At 43.6% G+C, this 22,803-nt stretch overlaps 1 protein-coding gene across 1 annotated transcript; it reads right to left on the bottom strand.

Moving 5' to 3' along the window:
* Positions 1-3,770: 3,770 nt before the first annotated feature.
* On the bottom strand, positions 3,771-18,709 carry NWD2 (NACHT and WD repeat domain containing 2; the record flags this gene model as incomplete). The annotated part of the gene is made up of 4 exons (XM_083380304.1): positions 3,771-7,712; positions 9,355-9,944; positions 10,702-10,846; positions 18,506-18,709. Coding segments are annotated over 4 exons (4,881 nt in total), but the record flags the coding sequence as incomplete, so codon positions are not given.
* Between the last annotated feature and the right edge of the window lie 4,094 nt (positions 18,710-22,803).

Here is a 22,803-nt window from a genome sequence, read left to right as displayed (position 1 = left end):
CCAAAGGTGCACGGAATGCTGTTAGCTTCCCACTATAGTGGTCCCTATTTTTCTACTTGCATTTTTACGTGCTTTCGAACTGCTAGGTTGGCAGAAGCTGGGACGAGTAACAGGCACTTACTCTGTTACGCAGCAGTCTGGATTTGACCCGCATACATACATACCTGTACATACATATATATATATAATTTAAAGAAACTGCAGAAATGTATCAGAAAGCAAGACACAGCATTTTTATTTTTATTTTTTCTGAGGGGGGGGAAAGAAGTTTTGAGAACCCCGAAGTCTGTTTATCATATGCAGCTCTTTTAAATTGTTTTTTATCGATGTGTTAACGGTTGGGCTTAATACGGGAGTTTGAACTGTTAAGACACATCACGAAACAGCTAAGGTGTGACAAGTAAACAGTGTACATTGGTTGGGAATAAATGTGGAGCAGATCCTGGCTGAAACAAGTTGGCCGTCTTATATGTAAAGTTTGAGCCTTGGAATTCTGTAAAAAAAAAAAAAAGTTGGGGGGATGTGTTTTATTCACAATCTTTAAAATATCTGCCAAGGATATGCCTTTTTTCCTAAAAAATAAAATAAAATAAAAGCTGTTAAATTTCTATTTTATCTTTTTCAGGTAGTCCTCGAGTTACTATCTAGCATTGGTTTAACAACGGCCCAAAATTATGACGGTGCTGAAAAAAGGGACTTAGTTCTGCTCCTCACACTTACGACCATCCTAGAGTCCCAGCGTTCGCATGATCAATATTTGATTGTTAGGCAACCCGGCATGTTGCCTAACATGCTACAGTTGTAGCATCCTGGAGGATCTTTTTGGGTGGCTTCTGGCAAGCAATGGGAGAAGCCAGGTATGCATAATAACCCTGTGATTCATTTAATGGCCAAAAGTGATTTCCTTAATGACTGCAGCAAAAAAAAAAGTTGGGACTCAGCTTGTTTAATGATCACCTCATTTAGCGACCAAAGTTGCAGTTGTTAAGTCAAGACCCATCAGCAAGTTTGTATAAAACTCAAGGGTGGTTTGCCACAGTAAAAATAGTCGAAAATTTATAAAAGAAGAGCATAAAACCAACACATGAAAAGTTTTTTTTTAAAAAAAGCAAAACCCGAATATAAAGAGTCCTCGACTTACAACAATTCAGCCGAAATTCAACTGTGGTCCTAATTCAAGGACTACCTGTACAAAGCTGACGAATGACTTTCAAAATGTTAAAATGTTTGATGGGGTGAAAAAAAATGCATCCTATATAGCTCAATTCCACTAAAGCACAAAACATATTTGGTCACACCTATCTCCTAATAATACAATTTCTCTCTTGTAAATTGCAACTTTGATTAGGCAGCTGTTTCCACAGCCCCCAAACCCGCAAGTATCTCGAGCAGCGTCTTCACACTTGCACGGCAATTTTCTCAAATGCCTGGCGTCATTTGAGAATTCCAGGCTTAATTGGCTCCCAGGAGGCTGTATAGACGACGTTTATTTCCAAGAAGGAAATTGAGCCTCAGCAAATTTGGTGTGCAAATTCTGTCTTTGATTAAGTGTACGCCTCACCCGTGTGCCAAAAAAACAGCTCAGAGGGCTTCTGCTCCAGGGAATTTTAAAAGGATAGTTGGGAGTCATAAAATATTGGTGGACAAAACTGGAGCTGGCATGATATATTTCTATTATAAAATGCACACCGGCTGGGATGGGACACCAGTCGCTTTTATTTTAAAAATGGAAGACAGGCCTACCTAAATCAGCTACTCACACTTGGAGACGTACTTTATCTAGAAATACTTTCTACTTTCTCTAATTAATGGGATCATCTGTCTGAAACTCACATACTTTTATCTTAATCGAGCTGCGCGTGTCCAACAGGGTATCGTCCATACAGATACGTTTGGACTACAGGTCCCATCATCTCTAAGGGCTATCTGGAGAGAGCTCTATGTTCGAAATGGCAGGGATAGGAGAACAGGAGGAGGGGAGCTGAAAAAATAATAATAATCAGAATGACATCCTGATTTTGTCCTAACCCCAGGTTTCAAAGTGATAAAATCTTATAAAAGGCCAGCCCAAAAGCAGGAAAGGAAGAGTATGATATTGTACAGAGAAGTAAGAAATTTATTACAAAGTGTAACAGTAAAGAACCCTTTAGGCAGCCAGATTTTATTATTATTATTATTATTATTATTATTTTGTCTTGTTTGCTCGTTTTTCAGCACGTAGCCCAGCGTGTCACTTGAATCCCCGAGTAATTTGGTCATCGCATCTGTGTTTCACGCAGGAAAGAACAGGGACGACAATGAGGCAAACACTCAATGCGTCGGGATGTGTGAATCCTTGCCGTTTTGGTCCCTGCAAGGATTAGAATTGGGTGGGCTTCTTCAGAACAGAAGGGATCGGAAGGGTATCCTTTGACGTAAAAAGAGAGAATGCAACGGGGTGGACGGTGCCTAACGCCCTTTCGGATGGGGAAAAAAATCTTATCTCTTAAGCTTTTTTTTGTAAAAGGAAAAGGTGCCGGAACTCACACCTATCATACAACTCGCCTTGCCTACCCTACAAGGTTCCATCCAAAAAAGGTGCCGGAACTCCGTTCTGAGCGTTCTATGACAAAAAAAGCCCTGAGCATCGTACCGAAAGTCCTTCTGAGGAATCTAGAAAACAGCACGATATATCCAGACCGAGCTGCTTCCTTTAAAACGTGGTCCAACCTGAGCGACTTTTAAGACTTGTAGACTTCAACTCCCAGACTCCACCATGGTTGGCTAGGGGATTCTGGGAGTTGAGGTCCACGAATCTTAAAAAGTTGCCAAAGTTGCACCCCTCTGCTTTACAGCATCTAAGATCAGCAAATTATACTTTTGCAATAGAAAACTTTACTCCACCTTTTAAAGGTTTGCAACTCGGGGTGTTTTTTTTTTAATTCAAAGACAACTTCTTAGCTCTTTATGTGGTGACTTTTAGATTTAATTCAGCTGCTACTCTAACATGAACCAGGTATCAAGCAGAGCGAATCAACGCTATAGATCACCAAATTTAGTGACAAAAGAATTATACGGTATGATGGTCCTGACTGAAATGTGGGAGAAGTCGTGCTAATTCACTGGCTGAAAAATCCTTTGTGTTTTTTTAAAAAAAAACCAATTATTTTGTATGTTTGTGTAGGGGTTTTAATAGCTGCTATTTCAGATGTTTATGGAATGCATCAAACTCTTTCAGGGCGAGATATAACATCTGCGTTATATACCATCAGAAAGGGGGGGGGAAGCCCATTCTTTTTTTCTTTTTTGCAAATAGCATCAATTCAAAATTGCTACTGGTCACCTGGATGTTTTTTTTTAAAAAAAAGCTTGATCCACCTCATTCCAATATGAAATATAGCCTCATTGCTTATTTAAAAGCCTTCTTCGCCACCCCATTTTAAAAATGGCAGATTGCACCAGACGATATTGCTTGAAAGTTTCAGTCAAGACTGTGGATCAAGCCTCGCATCTGAGTATTTTCTCTTTGCCTCGTGATTTGTGTAGAATTGTGTTGAATCAGCTCTTTTAAAAATGGGCTTGTACCAAAATACAAATAAATGCAATATCGGCTAGGTGCAGGGGTAGGCAACCCCGGCTCTTTTAGGACTCATGGACTTCAACTCCCAGAATTCCTGAGTCAGCATAGCTGACTCAGGAATTCTGGGAGTTGAAGTCCATGAGTCCTAAAAGAACCGAGGTTGCCTACCCCTGGGCTAGGAGGAAGGGCAAGCTAACTCCTTGATTAATGCTCAGTTGCCAGCAGTGAACACTCTGCAGTCAATGGCGGAGCACACTTTGTCGTAGCAATAGTTGTGTTTTTTGGTGGGGGTGGCGTCGCTGGTCTCCGCATCCACCACGGTGATGGGACTGTCTCTCGCAAACACCTCTGTGGATTCCCTCCAGATGCAGTCCACCGTGGCCTTGAAGCTGTATTGGTGATACTTTGGCCTCATCACCTGAGTGGCGTTGTTGAAAATCTGCCGGCTGTTCGAAGTAGCAATTCTGATTTTCAGGGCGGCATCCACACGATCCACCACAGTGTACGTGGCGATGCTGCCGTCGTCGAAGCCCACAATGATGTTCAGGTGCCTCTGGGAAAGAGTCAGGGAAGTGGGGGTTTTGTACAGTGAGCAGGCCCCGATGTTTTTGCCATCTGCCAACCTCATCACAATTAAGGTGGAAACGGCGCTGTTGTCCTCATCGTCTTCCCCGCTGCGAAAGCAGATGTACACCAGGTAGCGTCCATCCTGAGATAGCTTCTGCCTCCAGATGATACCCGAAGCGTGGACCACTCGAAGTTTGCCACTGTGAAGGTCCAGGATGTTGATATTCTCATCCCCGCAAGAGAGAATCCCCAGTTTTCCGTTAGGCGATATTTCAAAATCCTCTAACGTTTTCAGGATACTATTAGGCAGCTGTAAGCGTCTCGAGATGACTTCCTCAGTCAGACTGTAGATGTTCACAGTTTCAGCAGACGTGATAAAGACCACGATATCCGGGCAGTCTGGGATGAGCTTGATATCCACAATGGCAATGCCATCATCACAAGAGAACTTCTTGGTTATGCTGCCAGTCCACAGGCTGACCACTAAGACTTTGTTCTTTGTCATGCCAACCACAAAGGTGTTTGCGGTGGTTATAAACGCGTTCTGCAAGGCCACAAGAATGTTGCAGACGCGGTGTCCGGTAGACAGCCTCCACACCCTTGATGCATTTTGCTCACAGAGGGAGACCACAAACTGGTCGTTGTGGGTGATCAACAGTTGGCATATCCTCTGCCCATTGATGCGGAAGAGGTTTTCGCCGGAAACTGTTTGCCACACGTACTGGCTGCATTTGTCATCCGACGTAATCATCAATTTCCCGTTGGAAGTTAGGACGCAGTTTTCAACCAGGCTTTCATGCTTAAATACTGCTTCAATGAATCCTGTGCTGAAGTTCCATTTATAGATAGCTTCAGATCCATCCAGCGTGTAAATGGCTTCCCCCTTGGAAGGCAAAACCAGTCTTTGGATCGGCTTGCCTGTTTTGTCAATGTTGGACATTGCAATGATAATATCAATGTCCCATACTGAAAGGACCCCACTGGTGGACAAGGAGAGCAGCATGTTGTGATGATTCGACTTAATCAACCGGACAATGTTTCCTGAGATTTCTTGTAAGCTCGCCATGCACTGACTGGTATCTCTCCTCCAAACGAAAATGGTGGAGGTATTTTCAATAGACGCAATGATACAATCTCCGTTTTTGGATAAAGCGGCAGAGACAAAGCGCTCGTTCTTTTTCGCTCTAAACTTTTCTGCGACTTTCCACATGCTGGTGTCCAGCAGGTCAATGCTGAGAGACTTGCAGATTAAAATGGCACTTTGGTCTTCGGCAAGTTCAAGGCTGACAAATTCGCTATCCCCCCTCCTACAGTCAAAGTCATCCATTAATTGAGGGTGGGCAATTTCCTCTGTGTTCCAAATAGAAAGGGCCCCTTCACTGTCCACCATGACCATCTCTTGAGCTGCATCTAAGATGAGGAGAAACTTGACAAACCCTCCTGAAAATTCAGAGGTCACCGTGGCTAGCTTGTCGCCACTGCCCAAATGAAATATTGATGCCGTGTTCAGATGTTGTCCACAGAAAGCGTACATCCCATCTCCTGAACACTGGACACAGGTGACTTCATACCAACAGTGGAATTGATACAGTGGCCATCCGTAGAGTAGATCAATCACCGTGATGTCCTTGCTAGCTTCCAACCATGAGAGTACGTGGTTTACCGAGAGGGTAAAACCATTTATAAAACTTGAACTCACTCCAATTCCGCTATGTTTCGATCCTTTAATTTCCACCTCAGAGAGAAGACAAGAGTTTAGATTGTCATAAATCAAGAGTGTGTTCTTGGTGGTGGCCACCACAAGGTATTTCTCATCGCTCGTCAGTTTCATGCCCAAAATAACTGACTGAGCGGTTGTAATTTGCCTTAAGAGCTGGCGAGTCTCGACATCCCAGGTACTGATAGACCCATTTTCCAGAGCAACAATAACTATACTTGGATTAAAGGTAGGTAAGATTTCGGTCACTTGAGAGCAGTTGGAAGAAAGAGGTAGCCTTTCAGGACTATAAGTGACATCCATAGAAGAATGAAGTGGAACTATGGAACAATATTTAGGGCCATCTTTGTCACACTCGAGAAGAAGCTGTCTCAGTTTGGGCAAGGAACTTACCACTGGGAGCAACCTCTGTTGTAATTCAGCGGAGAGGGTCCCTGGGTATTTTATCACTTTGTATTTGATGGCCCTCAGTGTGGTGGCTAAAAACTTCAGCTCTTTTTCTTGCGAGTAGTTATAGGCCAGCTCCACATCCGAAAGGGCTTTGTCGAACTGCCCAATTTTGATCATGGTGTAAAGCCAGCTGAAGTTCATGATGACACCGTACAAAATGTCATCGGATTTCCCACACTTGGTCAGGTGGTGCAAAAGCTCAGTCATTTTCCGGTGGTTAATGAAAAAAATGTCAGGCTCCAAAGGGTTGCATTGGAAGACCCAAGGCTGATCGGGAGATTGCCTATCAAAATTCATGTGGTCCATCATGTGCCTCTCCTTATCAGTCATAATAGGATCAGTCCTGCTGTCGCTGTCCAGGCAGCCGTTCAGATATTGATCTTCGCCGTACAGAGATTTCCTTCGGCCCCCAGACCAAACCCCTAGAAAATACTCTGCAATGACAGTGTGCATTTCATGCACATCTCCTTCGTTGTGAAGATAAATCTTTTGGGCAATCAGCTGTAGGTGCCGATTAGCCCAGACTAGAAGCGTCACATTTTTCACTTGTCTTTGTATCAGATATCCCGCTAATCCTTCTTTTAGTTTTGCGATGTAGATGTAAGGTACCCTCAGCGGGTTGAGGTTTTGGAAGTTTTGACTTAGCTCAAGCATGACGGTATTGTCAAGAGCTAAAATGTCTTCCAATTCCATTTCACTCAAGCCGGATTTGGACATTGTGATATAGCCGAGGGCTCGCGATAGAAGTTTGGGCCCACAGCTGTTCTGCAGAGACCAGAACATCTGCTCTATGCTGTCATGAACAGTGACGCAGAGGGAAGACCCGTCAACATCCTTGTGGGATCTCCATTTTCGAACTTCTCGAAAGGTTAAGTTGACAAACATAGGCAAGGTGCACTTAGACAACGCTTCATTGACGTAGATTTGTTGGCCCGAGGTCACTTTTCTCTTCACCTGGAGCAACTGGTGCTTGAGGACTTGACTGCACATCTTCCTCTCCCTGGCTGTCAGTTCAATGTAGTTGTCTTCATCGTGGATAAGACTCTTAAGTTTTTGCAGGATGCCATGTTTGTTCGGCAGCGTGGACAAGATAATTCGCACCGAACGGGGCAGGTGGAGAGGAAGCCACCACAATTTCCTGGCATCGTCATTTTCGGCCAGCTGCTCCATGGCATCGAAAATTAACACCAGGGGTCGGTGAAAGGAAGACTCATTCAAAAGGTTAATAAGCAAGTCTCGGAGATCGTGGATCTTTTTCGGGTAGCTTTGCAGAAGGCATCGATAGTTGATAGCCAGCTGCTCACAAATACTTTGAAGCAGATTCCGCAGGTCTGTACTCCTCTCCGTCGATCCTACAAACCTTATAATCACCACAGGATCAGATTCTGGCCCCATTTCTTCCTTCAGCCAAGCATAAGCCTGCAAATGTAGAAGTGCAAAGAGGTTTATTGTTCAAATTAGACCACCTCATCAAGACACACCAGCAAGAAACACAGCCCATACCGCTAGCCCTAGTGACCCTTGGAAGTTACAATGGCACGGAAAAAAGTGACCATTTTTTCACACTGATGACCCTTGAAGCATCCCCCTGGTCACGCGGTTTACATTCGGGTGCTTGACCACTGACTCACATTTATGACGGTTGCAGTGTCCCGGGGTCACTAAATGAACAGTTGTAAGTTGAGGACTACCTGTATTAGCAAAACTGCAGCCACTGCTTTGCCTTCTACAAGCCAAAACAGATTTATCCTTCAGCCTATGTAAGGAGGGCAGTAAACAGGTCCGATTTCTCACCCAGTGGTGCATTTTTCAAAACCTTAGGCCTAAATCCATCCCTGTCCTCAGTTCTGGAAAGATGCATTGCAACAAGCCATGATTTTATCAACATGGTGGTTTGCAACACTGCTAAAAAAAAGGCAGTTTGACCAAGGTGCTACATTTTGTGTGTTCTTTCCTTCCTTCCTTCCTTCCTTCCTTCCTTCCTTCCTTCCTTCCTTCCTTCCTCTTTCTTTCTTTCTTTCTTTCTTTTTCTTTCTTTCTTTCTTTCTTTCTTTCTTTTTTCTTTCTTTCTTTTTCTTTCTTTCTTTCTTTCTTTCTTTCTTTCTTTCTTTCTTTCTTTCTTTCTTTCTTTCTTTCTTTCTTTTTCTTTCCTTTCCTTTCCCTCCCTCCCTCCCTCCCTTCCTTTTTCTTTCTTTCTTTTTCTTTCTTTCTTTCCTTTCCTTTCCTTTCCTTTCCTTTCCTTTCCTTTCCTTTCCTTTCCTTTCCTTTCCTTTCCTTTCCTTCCTTCCTTCCTTCCTCTTTCTTTCTTTCTTTCTTTCTTTCTTTCTTTCTTTCTTTCTTTCTTTCTTTTTCCTTTCTTTTCCTTTCCTTCCTTCCTTCCTTCCTTCCTTCCTTCCTTCCTTCCTTCCTTCCTCTTCTTCTTTCTTTCTTTCTTTCTTTCTTTCTTTCTTTCTTTCTTTTTATTTCCTTTCCTTTTCCTTCCTTCCTTCCTTCCTTCCTTCCTTCTTTCCTTCCTTCCTTCCTTCCTTCCTCTTTCTCTCTTTCTTCTTTCCTTTCCTTTCCTTTCCCTCCCTCCCTCCCTTCCTTTTTCTTTCTTTCTTTATTTTCCTTTCCTTTCCTTTCCTTTCCTTTCCTTTCCTTTCCTTTCCTTTCCTTTCCTTTCCTTTCCTTTCCTTTCCTTTCCTTTCCTTTCCTTCCTTCCTTCCTTCCTTCCTTCCTTCCTTCCTTCCTTTTCTCTCTGTCCCTCTCTCTCTCTCTCTCACTGAGCATGCTTCAAAACTGATTCAAAAGACAGACAAAAGTGCCTCCTTCAGCCTCTTTTTTGTGAGCCTGAAATAAAACTTGTGGCTGCTTTAAGAGACCCATCAACTTCAATCAGTCAAACACTTTCTCCTTTCTATATGCTACTTCAAGAATAGGATAACCAACAGGGGAAGTTATCTATAGAAAGCCCTAATTACATCCTGCCACGAACAGACTTAAAATAAAACAGAGAAGTAGTCTTCAATTAGGTGTAAAACAGTAGGGGGGGAAAAATCACAGATGGGCTGTTGGTTTTTACCTTCTTTGCCACTTCTGCTAATAACAATGTTTTTCCAGTGCATGGTCCTCCATATACGATAAGAGGATTAATGTGGCCCATTTTCTTAGGCAGGAGATATTTGCGCATTACAGTTCTAGCATCACATCTATACTCGTAGAAGGAAGAGTAGCTTCTACACAATGAGGAGTGTTGCAGGACTTCATCATAAATCCAGTCCGTCTCTATGTCAAAATTCTGTTGCACTGTAGCTTGGATGATGTCAACCATGTCTTCGTAGAACTGTTTGCCAAGTCCTTCGATGTAGTGGCTCTCCACCTCTTGGGTGTAGCCGTACTTGATGTCGCAATGGGTAACGGAAGTGTAGACCCTCAAGTTGGAGGAAGCCACAATGGTGGGTACGAATTCGTCCCTGAGTTTGACGAGTTTCTCCAGTGCTTCTGGATCCCTCAGAAATTTCCCGCCACCGTGAAGCACGTCCATGTATTTCTCCATCTCGGGAACTTTCACAAAACGTTCGATGTTGGCAATCTTCCGGATGTAGCAAACGCATTTCTTTAAAAAAGCTGGTGTTTGTTTTCCTAAGGCAAAATCGAATTCGTCTTCAATAGCTGGGAGGAAGATCAAAGAAAGAAGAAGACATCTAAATATCGTGGAGGGCAAAGCGAAATCTGCTCCGTTGAATCTAAATTTACTAGGCCGTATCAAGCTCTTCTACTCGTTTCCCCATATTCTATTCTTGGGGCCAGGAAGACAAAGCCAGTTCTGCTCTATACAGATAGTCCTCGCCTTACGACGGTTCATTTTAGTGACCGTTCAGAGTTACAACGGCACCGGGAAAAGGTGACTTAGGACCGTTTTTCGCACTTAATGACCACTGCAGCCTCATGTGATCAAAATTCAGACGCTTGGCAACTGACTCCATATTTATGCCCTGGGGTTATGTGATCCCCTTTGGCAACTGTCCGACGACCAAAATCATTGGGGAAGCCGGATTACTTAACAACCGCGTTAGTCACTAAACCACTTCAGCGTGGTTCACGCAGCAACGGCGGCGGAAAAGGTCATAAAGTGGGACAAAGCGCACTTAGCAACAGAAATTTGGGGCTTTATCATGATTGTAAGTCGAGGAGTACCGGTACAGTGCCTTTTCTATCTCTTCATCGCTTGGGAGTGGGGTTAAGAGACACAATTTAGGAACAGTAATAATACCTACGAGGAACAATTGCATGCGATTAATGGCTACGATTTAAGAGCAAAGGAAATCGCTTTCCTTTTTTTTTTCGTTTTTTGCACATACTTCCCTGAACAGGCGCAATCCTATCTCAGCATGTATCTATGCACTGAGTGCCTGTATTTCATGTTTACCAGAGGAAAGATATCTGTTTGCTTGACTGTGTTTCATTTTCCCCTTTTCATACAGTATCTTCACAGCTGTCTTAAACATCACCTTTATTTCTTCTGATACGTCTTGCCATTTGCTCTCTCTGACAGGGTTGTAAGTGGGTTCCGTCTTTAAAGCAAGGAAAAAGACAAAAAGGAAAGAAACCAAAAAAAAAAAAAAGGAAAGGAAAGATCAGCGCCAGGGCTTAAGACAATTGCAAAAATGAACTTGGCAGGTTTTGTATTTTTAATATGTTTATTAATTAAATGTTATTTGCTGCCTCTCTCCTTTCGGGGGTGGGGGTGGGAAACCCCTTCGGGAACAATATGCACAAACCCGAAGGAAGGGATATATATATATATTTAAGCGGTGTGCTTACAATACAAGATAAGTGAGCAATAGTAAGATAACTGCTCTCAAGATCGATCAATCTGAAGAGAGCTGGAAGGGACCATGGAGGTCTTCTAGTCCAAGCCCCCCACTCAAGCAGGAGACCCTATACCATTTCAAACAAGTGACTGTCCAGTCTCTCCTTTAAAACCTCCAGTGATGAAGCATCCACAACTTCATATATATATATGTGTGTGAATGAGTGTGTGTGTGTGTGTGTGTGTACATACACACACATATAATTGATTTTTTTTATAAACTAACAACCTGGTGCTTAGTAAACAACATGTTGTCTAGGTTCACATTTCACAACAATCAATTATAGTCAATTTCTATCATACTGGACTCTACATAACCGCTTTCCTTGATTTTAATCTTAATTCCCATGTTGTTCTCTTTTGCAAACATTAGGTTAATGCAGTTCTTCATATTTTAGTAAGAAAGAGGTTAAATATAAACATTTTTCTAGCGTTTATCCAATTAGCAATAGCGTCAATATAGAACTTCTTTTCTAATTAGTCCTCTGGGTTGCGTTACATCTCCTGTTTTCACCATTCTCATGTAGACTTTTTGCCCACAAAATTGAAATCATTTTTATCTGTTAGGACAGACATGTCAAACACAAGGCCCGGGGGCCGGATCCGGCCCGCAAAGTGGTTTCATGTGGCCCACGAAGCCACCCTGGAAACAGTGAGGAACGGCCCCCACTGCCTTGGCCCCGGCCCAGAGACCCTTCTTCTGCCAGAGACCCTCAGATCTGTCCCACTCCAGCCCAGGCCCCCATAGGCACCCTTGATGCGAATGATGTAGAGCTGGCCATGCCCACCCAGTAGGCCATATGCACTCTAGCCACGCCTACCCAGTAGGCCACGCCCACCCTGGTCATACCCACCCGGCCCCTTGAGGGCAACCGCAATGCTGATACGGCCCTCAATGAAATTGAGTTTGACACCCCTGTGTTAGGAGGTTCTCGAAATTGATTGACGTTTAAATAGCTAAGCTGTTTCCCTCACAATAATCCTCCCAACGATGACATTTCTCATATCGCCAGAAATAAAAATAAACAAATACAATAAAAAAATACAATGCAACACTACTTGGAATAAGAAAGAAGAAGCGCCCACAACGTCTGACGGCAAGCTGTTCCACTATAAGTGGTAAGTCCACTGTAAGATACTGTAAGTTGGAAATAAGATAACGGATCTCAGTGCAGCCAAGATAAAAGTTTGCCATTTTAATTGGGGAGCAATCAAAATAAGCACCTTTTTATCTTTGCCGCACCGTTAGCGGGAGCAGAAATTTTTGATAACAGGTAAGAAACCGTACAGCCCATATTCAGAATACAGGAAGACTCGTAGAGGTGAGTTCTAACAAAAATATGCCTGTTACAATGATGGTATGTCATTCTCTTTTTCGTACCACATATACACTGTTGAAGGAAAAGTCTTCATTGCAGTTCAGTCCAAGCCGGGAATAAACAACACGGCAACTGCTTTAGAAAGAAGGTTGCAGTTTATTGAAGAGGAGAGCCAGACAGGAAGGTGGCTCTGGAAAAAAGAGGGGAGAGCACATGTAGGGAGTGGGTTTGTATACCTTCTGGAGACTTTTGTTTGGAGTTGTTCCTGTGGCATGAACTTTGACCTGAGTCTGGGTGTGCCCTTTCTGGTATTCTGATGGTGGTGGGTTAATCTTATTATGTCCCATGGGTCATATCCTGCTTCCCTGAGGCTGTGGCTGATGACTCTTAAGATTTTTGGTGTTGATTCTAGGGATCTTTCTTCCTAATCCCACTTTCCTGACTCCAGTCTTTCTGACAAGATTATCTGCATTTCTACAGAGCTGGTTTCTGCTTGGTGGAGGGAGACTTGGAGCTATTAAAGAAAACTGGGCATGCTTTTCTACCTCTTTAAGATCCTTTGAGGAAATATATTTTTCTGCCCATTTAATATTTTCTTCTCTGGGGGGCGGGGTTGACTTCCTACAACACACCCACACACACCCACACCCACCCACACCCACACACCCCATGCACAGAGATATCCACAAACACCCACAAATGCAACCCACCGGCTAACATTAATATTTGATTTATATCACAGGAAAGGCAGGAGTGGGCCAGTTGTTGTGATTCAGGGTCAGCCTGGGGGTTCGGCAGTTGGGTCGGATGACTCAGAGGAGGAGGAGGGGGGTGTTGAAGACCTTGCTGAGGAGGTTGAAGATCTTGCTGATGAGAGCCCTCAGCCAGGCCCCTCCCACTTGGTCACCACGGAGACCCAGCTGTGTGAGCCTGACAGCGTGGATGAAGATGACCCACAGCTGGCCCTGTTCAAGGATGCCCGACGCAGGAGGCAGTCAATTAGGAGTAAACAGAGGAAGGCAATGGGGCTTCTCGGAAGGAGGCAGAGAGAAGCCACGACCTGAACTCTATATAAGGGGAATGTGTGGGGAGGGCTGGTTTGCTGAAGGCAACCGCTCGGATAGTTCATGTTTCTTAAAGCTCCTGTTTCTTGGTTTGTCTTGTTCCGTTTGTTTTTGTTGTAATAAATTTGGCAGGCGTAATTCCAGCCTCTTGCCTTCTTGAAAAAGGGGTTGTCCCTGCCTTTTCTGCAGGGCCGGTAGCAGGCTGGTACAGAACACCAGTCTAGGCCTCGGAGGCCTGGAGGAAGTCTCCCAGGTCTAGAATTGCCCACCGGATGTGCATGGATGCCATTGCTGGAAGTCCGTTCTAGGCCTTGGAGGCCTCCCAGGCCTAAAACAGCCTGCTGGAAGTGTGTCGATGCCACTTCCAGAAGTCCGTTCTAGGACTCCAAGGCCCAGGCCTGGAATAAGAGAACCGGTTGCTCAGATATTTGAATTCCACCACTGCATGGGAGTAAGCAGCCATGCCAGCTCTAGGATAAAATCCTAGCGTTGGTTAGACTTAAACCAAGAATTTCAAAGCTTCTCCAAATAAAAGTTCTTCAAACTTGACCTTTATGTTCTGTCTTTCATTTGCGAGCCTCAAGGCAAGCTTATAAAAATGTTAATGCGGTCTAGTTATACATGAACAGACAATAGTAGAATATGCATGTCGGGCGCACGTACCATAGTTTATGGTACTTAAAAAAAAGAAAAATGTAAGTTTCTAGTCACTTCCCCATAGAAAAAATTGTCTCAGAATCTAGGGGATTTGCACTCCCTTTTCCTGCCCCATCTGTTTCCTTTCTGAAAAACTGTCACCATGGCAACCACCAGCAGGGAGGGACAAGGTTTTGCAGAAACTCTTAATGATGGAAAGTTTCCATGGCAACTCTCCCATGCTGTTATTTCCTCCCTATCTCTCCCCCCTCCCCAGGTCTGAGAACTTGAAGGACTTCTAAACATAAAACAAGGAACTTGGATGGGCAAGTGAAGGAATGGCTAGTTTCACTAAACTAAGTTTGGCTAGTCTATTGAAGAGAAGGATTGGGGGGGGGGGACTGGATAGTGGTCTTCCAGTCTTTGTGGGACACTCACAAAGTAGAAGGGATTGACTTATTCTCCAAAGTACCAGAGGACAGGATAAGACAGGGGTCTTCAAACTTGGCCCTTTTATGACTTGTGGACTTCGACTCCCAGAATTCCTCAGCCAGCATGCCTGCCTGAGGAATTCTGGGAGTCGAAGTCCACAAGTCATAAAAGGGCCAAGTTTGAAGACCCCTGGGATAAGAAGTAATGAGTGGACACTTATTAAAGAGAACCAACCTAGAATTAAGGAGAAATTTCCTGGTGGTGAAAAGAATTAATCAATGGAATAGCTTACTTCCTGGAGTGGTGGGTGCTCCATCACTGGAGGTTTTCAACAACAGAATGGGACAATGAATGAACCTTTATTGTCAAAGTACAATCATGTCTCCACTGAGATTGGCTGAGCCTCCCTTCGTGCCCTCCCCCACCACAACTCACAGTGACAACAAACCCACCATCTTGTTACACCATGTGAGCTAATTTCACAACACACTGGCCTCGCAAGTCAATCATGCATAAAGTTATTTCCCGTTCAGGAGCCTGACAGCCCACGGATAGAAGCTGTTCTTCAGCCTGTTGGTACGGCTGGCTATACTCCTGTATCTCCTACCCGATGGTAAGAGAGTAACGAGATACCGTCCAGGGTGTGAGTCGTCCCTGAGAATTTTTCTCACTCTTCCAAGGCAGCGGGCCCTGGCGAGGTCATCCAGTGGTGTCAGGGGACAGCCCACAATGTCTTGTGCTGTGCTCACCACCCTCTGTAATATCTTCCTATGTGTGGCTGTCAGGCCAGCATACCAAGCCACAATACAGTGCGAGAGGATGCTCTCTATAGTAGACCGGTAAGAGAGGGTCATTAGCCATTGTTCTACCCTGTTCTTCCGCAAGACCCTAAGGAAGTGGAATCTCTGTTGGGCCTTTCTTGCCATGGCCAAATCTACATGGCCATCTCACCGTAGTTAACTCACCATGGCTACTTCACCGTGGCCAAACCCACCTCGGCCATCTCACTATGGCCCCCTTGCATGGGCCAACTTGCCATGAGACAGCTCGCTGGGACCAACTCACCATGTGACGACTAGCTCTGGATAATTCCACACGGGATAACTCAACACACTAACTGTTATCTACCAGTGTCTCCTTAACATTATTTCCATTGACCAAAAAATGGAAATAATGTTGGAGAAACAGTGGCAAATAACATTTATCATGTTGAGTTATCCCACATGGAACTGTCCGTGGCGAGTTGTCCCATGGCAAGTTGGCCGCAGAGAGATAGCCATGGTGAGAGGACAACAGCAAGTTGGCTGTGGAAAAATGGTTGTGGTGAGTTCACCGTGGTTAGTTGTCCTAGACCAGGGGTAGGCAACCTTGGCTCTTTTATGACTTGTGGACTTCAACTCCGAGAATTCCTGGCTGGCTCAGGAATTCTGGGAGTTGAAGTCCACGAGTCATAAAAGAACCAAGATTGCCCATCCCTGTCCTAGAGCTTTTCAAAAATAGACTGGGCAGTTATTTGACTGGGATGGTATAAGGTCTTCTGCCTTAATCAGGGAGATGGACTAGAAGACCTCTGAGGTCCCTTCCAGCCCAAGTATTCTATGAGTGGGAATTTAGATCTGAAAAACTGTAATTTTCTTGGATCTATTCCTGAATTTCTAGTAAGTCCTAAGGTTTAGCCAGGAACTTTCTAGATCCTTTCTGAAAACCTGATGCTTTAATGAACCTTAGCTAAACTAAGTCAACCCAATTGCAAGTCATCTACTCTTGCATCAATGGAAAACTACTGTAGGAAAAACTATTTTCCTCCTTGTAATTCAGAGGTCCCCAACCTTGGGCTCCAGGGACTGGTTACGTGGAGAGAGGTTTTTTCGTAGACCGGAGGGGGTGTGGTTTTGTATGCTGTCTGCATCCTGCAGATGGGGCTTTGCTTGTTTGTGCGTACCGGTTGCTGTCATGCTGCGGCCCAGTACTGGTCCGTGCTCTGGGGTGGGTGGGGACCCCTGTTGTAGTTGACTAAACATCTACATCAGGGGTGTCAAACTGCCGGCCTGCGGGCCGGATGCATCATGAGGAAACCGCGCCCACCCCACTGCTGGCAATGGGGAAAAAGCTCCAATATGTTGCACGACATCACGTGACATCGCGGGTTTGATGTGTCTCATCTACATGATTTCACCTTAAGAGGTGTTCAGTTTGAAATACAAAGACAATTATTGGCAGATGATATTAAAATCATTTTTCCCCACTGAGCTCAAACACCCCTTGCATCCCTTGGTCTTCAGAAAGCAATCTAGTAAAGAACTCTGAATAGGTCTGGGATATCATTGTATTATAGCCGAACTCCATAACTGAAGAGTGGGACAATTTATTCCTATAATGACCAATTCCTCTCCTGATTGTCAGGAAGAATGCTGAGTAGAGTTGGTTCTATTTCTGTCTGTATTATGGGCCCTTGCCTGCTTAGAAGTGGATTGTGATAAATTATTTCTTACATTTAACAGCTGATAGGCATACATCTCCATAAACCAGTGCAGCTTTTGAACATTTTATGTATTTCAGATCATATGCATAACATTTTACAAGAAAGATTCTTGAGACAGAACCTGGGGGTGGAGTTAAAAGAGGGGTCAGACTAGAATCCCTACATAGCCACAAGCGAATTAGGCCAACTCCTCTTGAATTCCATTGACTGTTATCTTTTCAGATCATATGCATAACATTATACAAGAAAGAGTGACAGAACCTGGGGGTGGAGTTAAAAGAGGGTTCAGACTAGAATCCCTACGTAGCCACAAGCGAATTAGGCCAACTCCTCTTGAATTCCATTGACTGTTATCTTTTCAGATCATATGCATAACATTATACAAGAAAGAGTGACGGAACCTGGGGGTGGAGTTAAAAGAGGGGTCAGACTAGAATCCCTACGTAGCCACAAGCGAATTAGGCCAACTCCTCTTCAATTCCATTGACTGTTATCTAACTCCTAGCAGGTGCTAACCTTTGAGAAGATTCCTGTTCCAAGGCATGAATAACAATAAATGACTTTAATTGGAGCTTCATGTGTGGACCTGATCTTTCATGCCTGACAAGCATTGTCCTGATTATTTAATAGAAAGAAAAGGAGAAAAACGAGAGAGAGAAGGAGAGAAAAATAAATAGGGGAAGACCTGTGAATGTTACGGTAGATTAGCATGGAATCTACACTCTGCATTTGGAATACAAAAATGTAAGCTCTTGATTTCACTTAAACAATCTTGATTTCCTGAAGCATTGTCTCTTTATCAATGTTCTTACTTACAGGAAGGACACAGGTGCAGCTTTATGTACGAAGATGTTCACCTTGTGGACATTGAGGTCTCTTCTACATCATTTGAGTGACACTGACAGGGAGTGAAGCATAAAACGGAGTGCTCACACATTCAACAATCTGGACGATGTAACTCGCCAATCAAAGTTTATATTTACTGTAATGGACACCAATTTGCCATGACTTTTCCAAAGGTATCTTGTGGACTTTGGTGAGAATGGCTGAGGTTTTGAGGTCAGCTATTTTTAGCCTCCTCAGAGAACTACAATTCTCAGGAGAAGCGTCTAGCGTGAAAGACCGGGTCCACCAGCGAAGATCTGATCAAGCTGATTTATTGCTAAAGAGCCTATGATCTTCTCAACTAACAGTCTATCTATGATCTTCTCAACTTCTCAAGCAATCAGTTGGAGTTAAATAAGGATCAACAGAATTCAAGGGATGTTGGACCTGTCTGCTTGTGGCTACGTAGGGATTCTAACCTGGTCCCTCTTTTGACTCCACCTTCAGGTTCTGCCATCTCTTGCCCTGCAAGAAGATTACTACGAAACACGCCTTCTACCTAGACACAAGTCCTAAATCAACATCAAGTAAAGATGATTTACCGTATTGGGATTGCTCTTCAGAATTTCAGTTTTTGGTTTGAGGTAATAAGTTGGGGGCACTGCATTCTCATCCCGGCAGTAGCACTCTTCCAAAATCTTGGTTTCCAGCTTGGCTTCGATAGCTGCATCCAGAATCATTTCAAACTCTGACGATTCCACTTCCCCCGGTATCCGGATACCTCCGTATTTTTCTCCCAAAAGGCCCTATTGTGCACACAACAGAGAGCTACGTTCAGGAACAATGCTGATGACATTGTCCATAAGAGCTTAGACAACCATTTTCCTTGTTCCGAGGTGCCAATGGGCACAACGACAAAACAACAACAAATTGAAGCAGTACCACACTTCATCTTCCTACTCTCAGCAGGGTAGAAAAACGGGGCCTTTCCTAGTGTTGGGATTCAAATATGTAAACAACTGGTTCTCTGAGTATGCCGCTTCCGGAAGTCCGTTCTGGGCCTGGGCAACAAAAAATTAGCTATCGAACTGGTGTGAACTGGCAAAATCCCACCACTGACTATGCCCCATAAAACACAGCTATTGGGGACAGTGAGTGTGACAGCAAGGGGATCAGGAAGCACAAAGTAGCATTTTTATTAATTCCTCCATTGTTCGCGGTGGATCTTAATATTCCCACCTAACACATCCTAACTGAAAGCAAAGGGTACATTAAGCACTATGTATAAATAATGTAATCATGAGCCTGGAAAACTAGCTTGTGAGATACTGCCAGCAGATGGCATTATTTCTCCTAATAATATGATTTTTTAAAAAAACAACGTCCTATTTACAATAATGGAAAATTAGAATATATGATTATTTATAACAGCAGGTGTGAGACAGAACATGTTGAACAGCTGTGGGACCAATAATTATATATCTTTATACCTTCTTAATATAACTCAGTGCCTGACTTATTGACTTGAAAAAAAATTCTTTTTTTTACAACTTTGGGACATATTAAGCCCATTCTTCTTTCAGATGGAATAGAATATACGGCAAAAGGGCAAAGACATTAATTGGTCCAGTGCTTCATACTGAACAAGGATCTGAACACAAGTCCCAATTTATTACCTTTCAGTGTATCTCTGAATTACGTCTCTCAAAATTACATTTAACGATGAGGAATTGCCAATGATTATGTTCTTTTTTTCAAAAATAAAAATAAAAATAAAACATTAACAACATTCTCTTTTGAAAAATATAAAAACTCATTAAGCAAATCTGGCAGGTAATTCGAGTTAACCGTGAACAAATAGGACGATTTTGAATCCACCGTCTTAATATTCAATATACCCAGTGCTTTTTTTGTAAAAGAAAAAGGTGCCGGAACTCACACATGTCATGCAACCCGCCTTGCCTACCCTACAAGGTTCCATCCAAAAAAGGTGCCGGAACTCCGTTCTGAGCGTTCTATGAGAAAAAAAGCCCTGAATATACCTTTTGTAATTTATTTGATTCCCAATATTTAACTGGGATGAACAACTTTATTTGAATCCTGTCTAGGATGACACTTAGCACTTTAGTTATTTTACAGAAATCCAATTCTGCAGGCTTCAGTTTTTTGAAGATTTTCTCTTTTTATTTGGGGACTTAAAAAACAGTTTGGTATGTATTGTTTCTTTGAAGTGGTCTGCAGAAACAAAGGACCCTAAGCCACATCATACTTTGATGAGCGAAAATACGAAAGTTTTGAGGGGTGCATTGTCCACAGCTCCTTATTGGAGGCATTTATATAGGATTTGTTTAATGGAGCTGCTCAGTCATCCAGATCATGGTGGTCCCAAAGGTGCTTCTTCAAGAGGCAACTGGATTTTCTTTGTGTTTCTTTGAAGACATTTCGCTTCTCCTCCAAGAAGCTTCTTCATCTCTGACTGGATGGTGGGGAACGGAGGGGGGGGATTTATACTCCTTGCAGAGAGCTGGTCATTTGCCTCCTTTCAGAGAGTCGTTGAGGCCACTTGGAGGTTTATCTGTGTCCTCAGGGTCACCTGAGTAGTGCAAATGGGTGTTGAGCCTTCTTGGAACTGCTGAAAGGACTGTGTTGTGGAGCTGTTTTCTGCTCTGTGTCCCTTCGCTGTTGAACACAGGGCAGATGGTTGGGGATGAGTCTGTATTGTCTGCATCTCACACTGGAGCACTTCAAGTAGTCTCAACGACTGTCTGTTGTTGTTAGCTGCGAAGTCATGTCTGACCCATCGCGACCCTATGGACAACGTTCCTCCAGGCCTTCCTGTCCTCTACCTTCTTCTGGAGTCCCTTTAAGCTCGGGGACCACCTGCTGCCGGCGTCGACTCCCCTCCGCCCCGTGCGTTCCCACAGAGAGGGCCTCCTCAGGGTGCCTCCAGTCAGAGAATGCCGTCTGGTGGCCCCCAGGGGGAGGGCCTTCTCTGTGGGCGCTCCAGCTTTGTGGAATCAGCTGCCGGTTGAGCTCCGGATGGCACCGGATCTCCACTCCTTCCGGCGCGGGTTAAAGACCCATTTATTTGAACAAGCTGGCCTGGCCTGATGGGGAGTTACTTAGGGTTTTAATATTTATATATATTTTCTATTGTTTTTACTGTGGGCAATAATTTAATTCTTTTTTAACTTTTGTATTTTTGTAGTTTTATGATATGCCCTGTTCACCGCCCTGAGTCCTTCGGGAGAAGGGCGGTATAAAAATTTAATAAACCTAAACCTAACCTAAACCTAAGCTCACGCCTGGATAGGGGATCCTGTCACACATCTTGTTGTTGTTAGTTGCGAAGCTGTGTCTGGCCCATTGCGACCCCATGCACCACGTTCCTCCAGGCCTTCCTGTCCTCTACCTTCTTCTGGAGTCCATTTAAGCTCACGCCTCCTGCTTCAGTGACTCCATCCAGCCACCTCATTCTCTGTCGTCCCCTTCTTCTCTTGCCCTCAACCTTTCCCAGCATGAGGCTCTTCTCCAGTGAGTCCTTCCTTCTCATTAAGTGGCCAAAGGATTTGAGTTTCCACTTCAGGATCTGGCCTTCTAAAGAGCAGTCAGGGTTGATCTCCTCTAGGACTGACCGGTTTGATCGCCTCGCAGTCCAAGGGACTCGCAGGAGTCTTCTCCAGCACCACAGTTCAAAGGCCTTGATTCTTTGGCGCGTGACCTTTCTTACAGTCCAACTTTCACAGCCATTCAATGCAACTGGGAAGACCACAGCCTTGACTATATGCACTTTTCTTGACAGGGTGATGTCTTTCAACGACTCTCTAAAAGGATGCAAATGACCAGCTGTCTGCAAGGAGTATAAACCCTCCCATTCCCCACCATCCAGTCAGACATGAAGAAGCTTCTGGGATGAGAAGCGAAATGTCTTCAAAGTAAAACAAGAAAGTCCAGTGGCCTCCTGAAAAAGCACCTTTGGGACCGATTATCTAATCAGCATTCATTGCGGCAAGAGTTGTTCAATTGTCGTAATTGATTGCTAAACCTAGTTTGGTCTCATGTCCCACTCACTTCAGCATGAAGACACTTTGCAAACAATTTTTAAGAGGCTTGTTACCAAAATGTCACCTTCATAAGGGCTCTTGGGAGTCCTAGGGGACCATCACTTAAACATGAGCCACAATAAGGTCCCTTCAATATGCTATGAATTTTAAATAAAACTTTTATGGCATTAAATTAACCCCTCCCATATTATGCAACAGGATCTTTGGAGAAAGAAAAGCCTGCACAATGCTTTTATTAATTGTCCATCAGTATTTTTGGACGATGGCAATAACTACAGTTCCTTTGTCATATTGTCTGGCAGCACACTTTTTCTTTTTTTTTTCTTTTCTTTTTTTTAAAAAAGAAAAGGAATCTTTTGCTTTTAGCCTTCACCAAAACGTCAGATCCAGCCAACAATCTTAAAACACAAAAGAGGCATTTTTACATCCTAGCAAGGCTGCAGAGTCATAAAATCACAATGCTTTTAAAATCTAAAATGTGATTAGAAAATTGTTAGAAATGAGCTACATTCAAATATGTTGGCAAAACCGGCAATTAGGAGCAAATGGAATGTCTGCATAATAGAGGAACTGCCAGCAGACACAAAGCTAACATTTTTTTTTCTTTTAGGAGTAAAAAGCACAGGCAACATTTTAGGGTTGCAAAAAATAAATGAGGACCCAGATTGTTGGGGGCAATAAGCTGACTTTGTAATAATGCCGCTTGGGGGGGTGAAAGCCCTAATAAGCAGGCATATACATAGAATGAAGGCTACTGCTAAGCTTGTAAGCCGCCCTGAGTCTTCGGAGAAGGGCGGGATATAAATGGAATTTAAAAAAATAAATAAATTAAGAGA

This window comes from Vipera ursinii (assembly GCF_947247035.1).
Source record: "Vipera ursinii genome assembly, contig: scaffold_385, whole genome shotgun sequence".
In the NCBI taxonomy this organism is placed as follows: domain Eukaryota; kingdom Metazoa; phylum Chordata; class Lepidosauria; order Squamata; family Viperidae; genus Vipera; species Vipera ursinii.
Note: the sequence above shows the minus strand (reverse complement) of the source record. Positions and strands in the feature narration are given on the sequence as shown.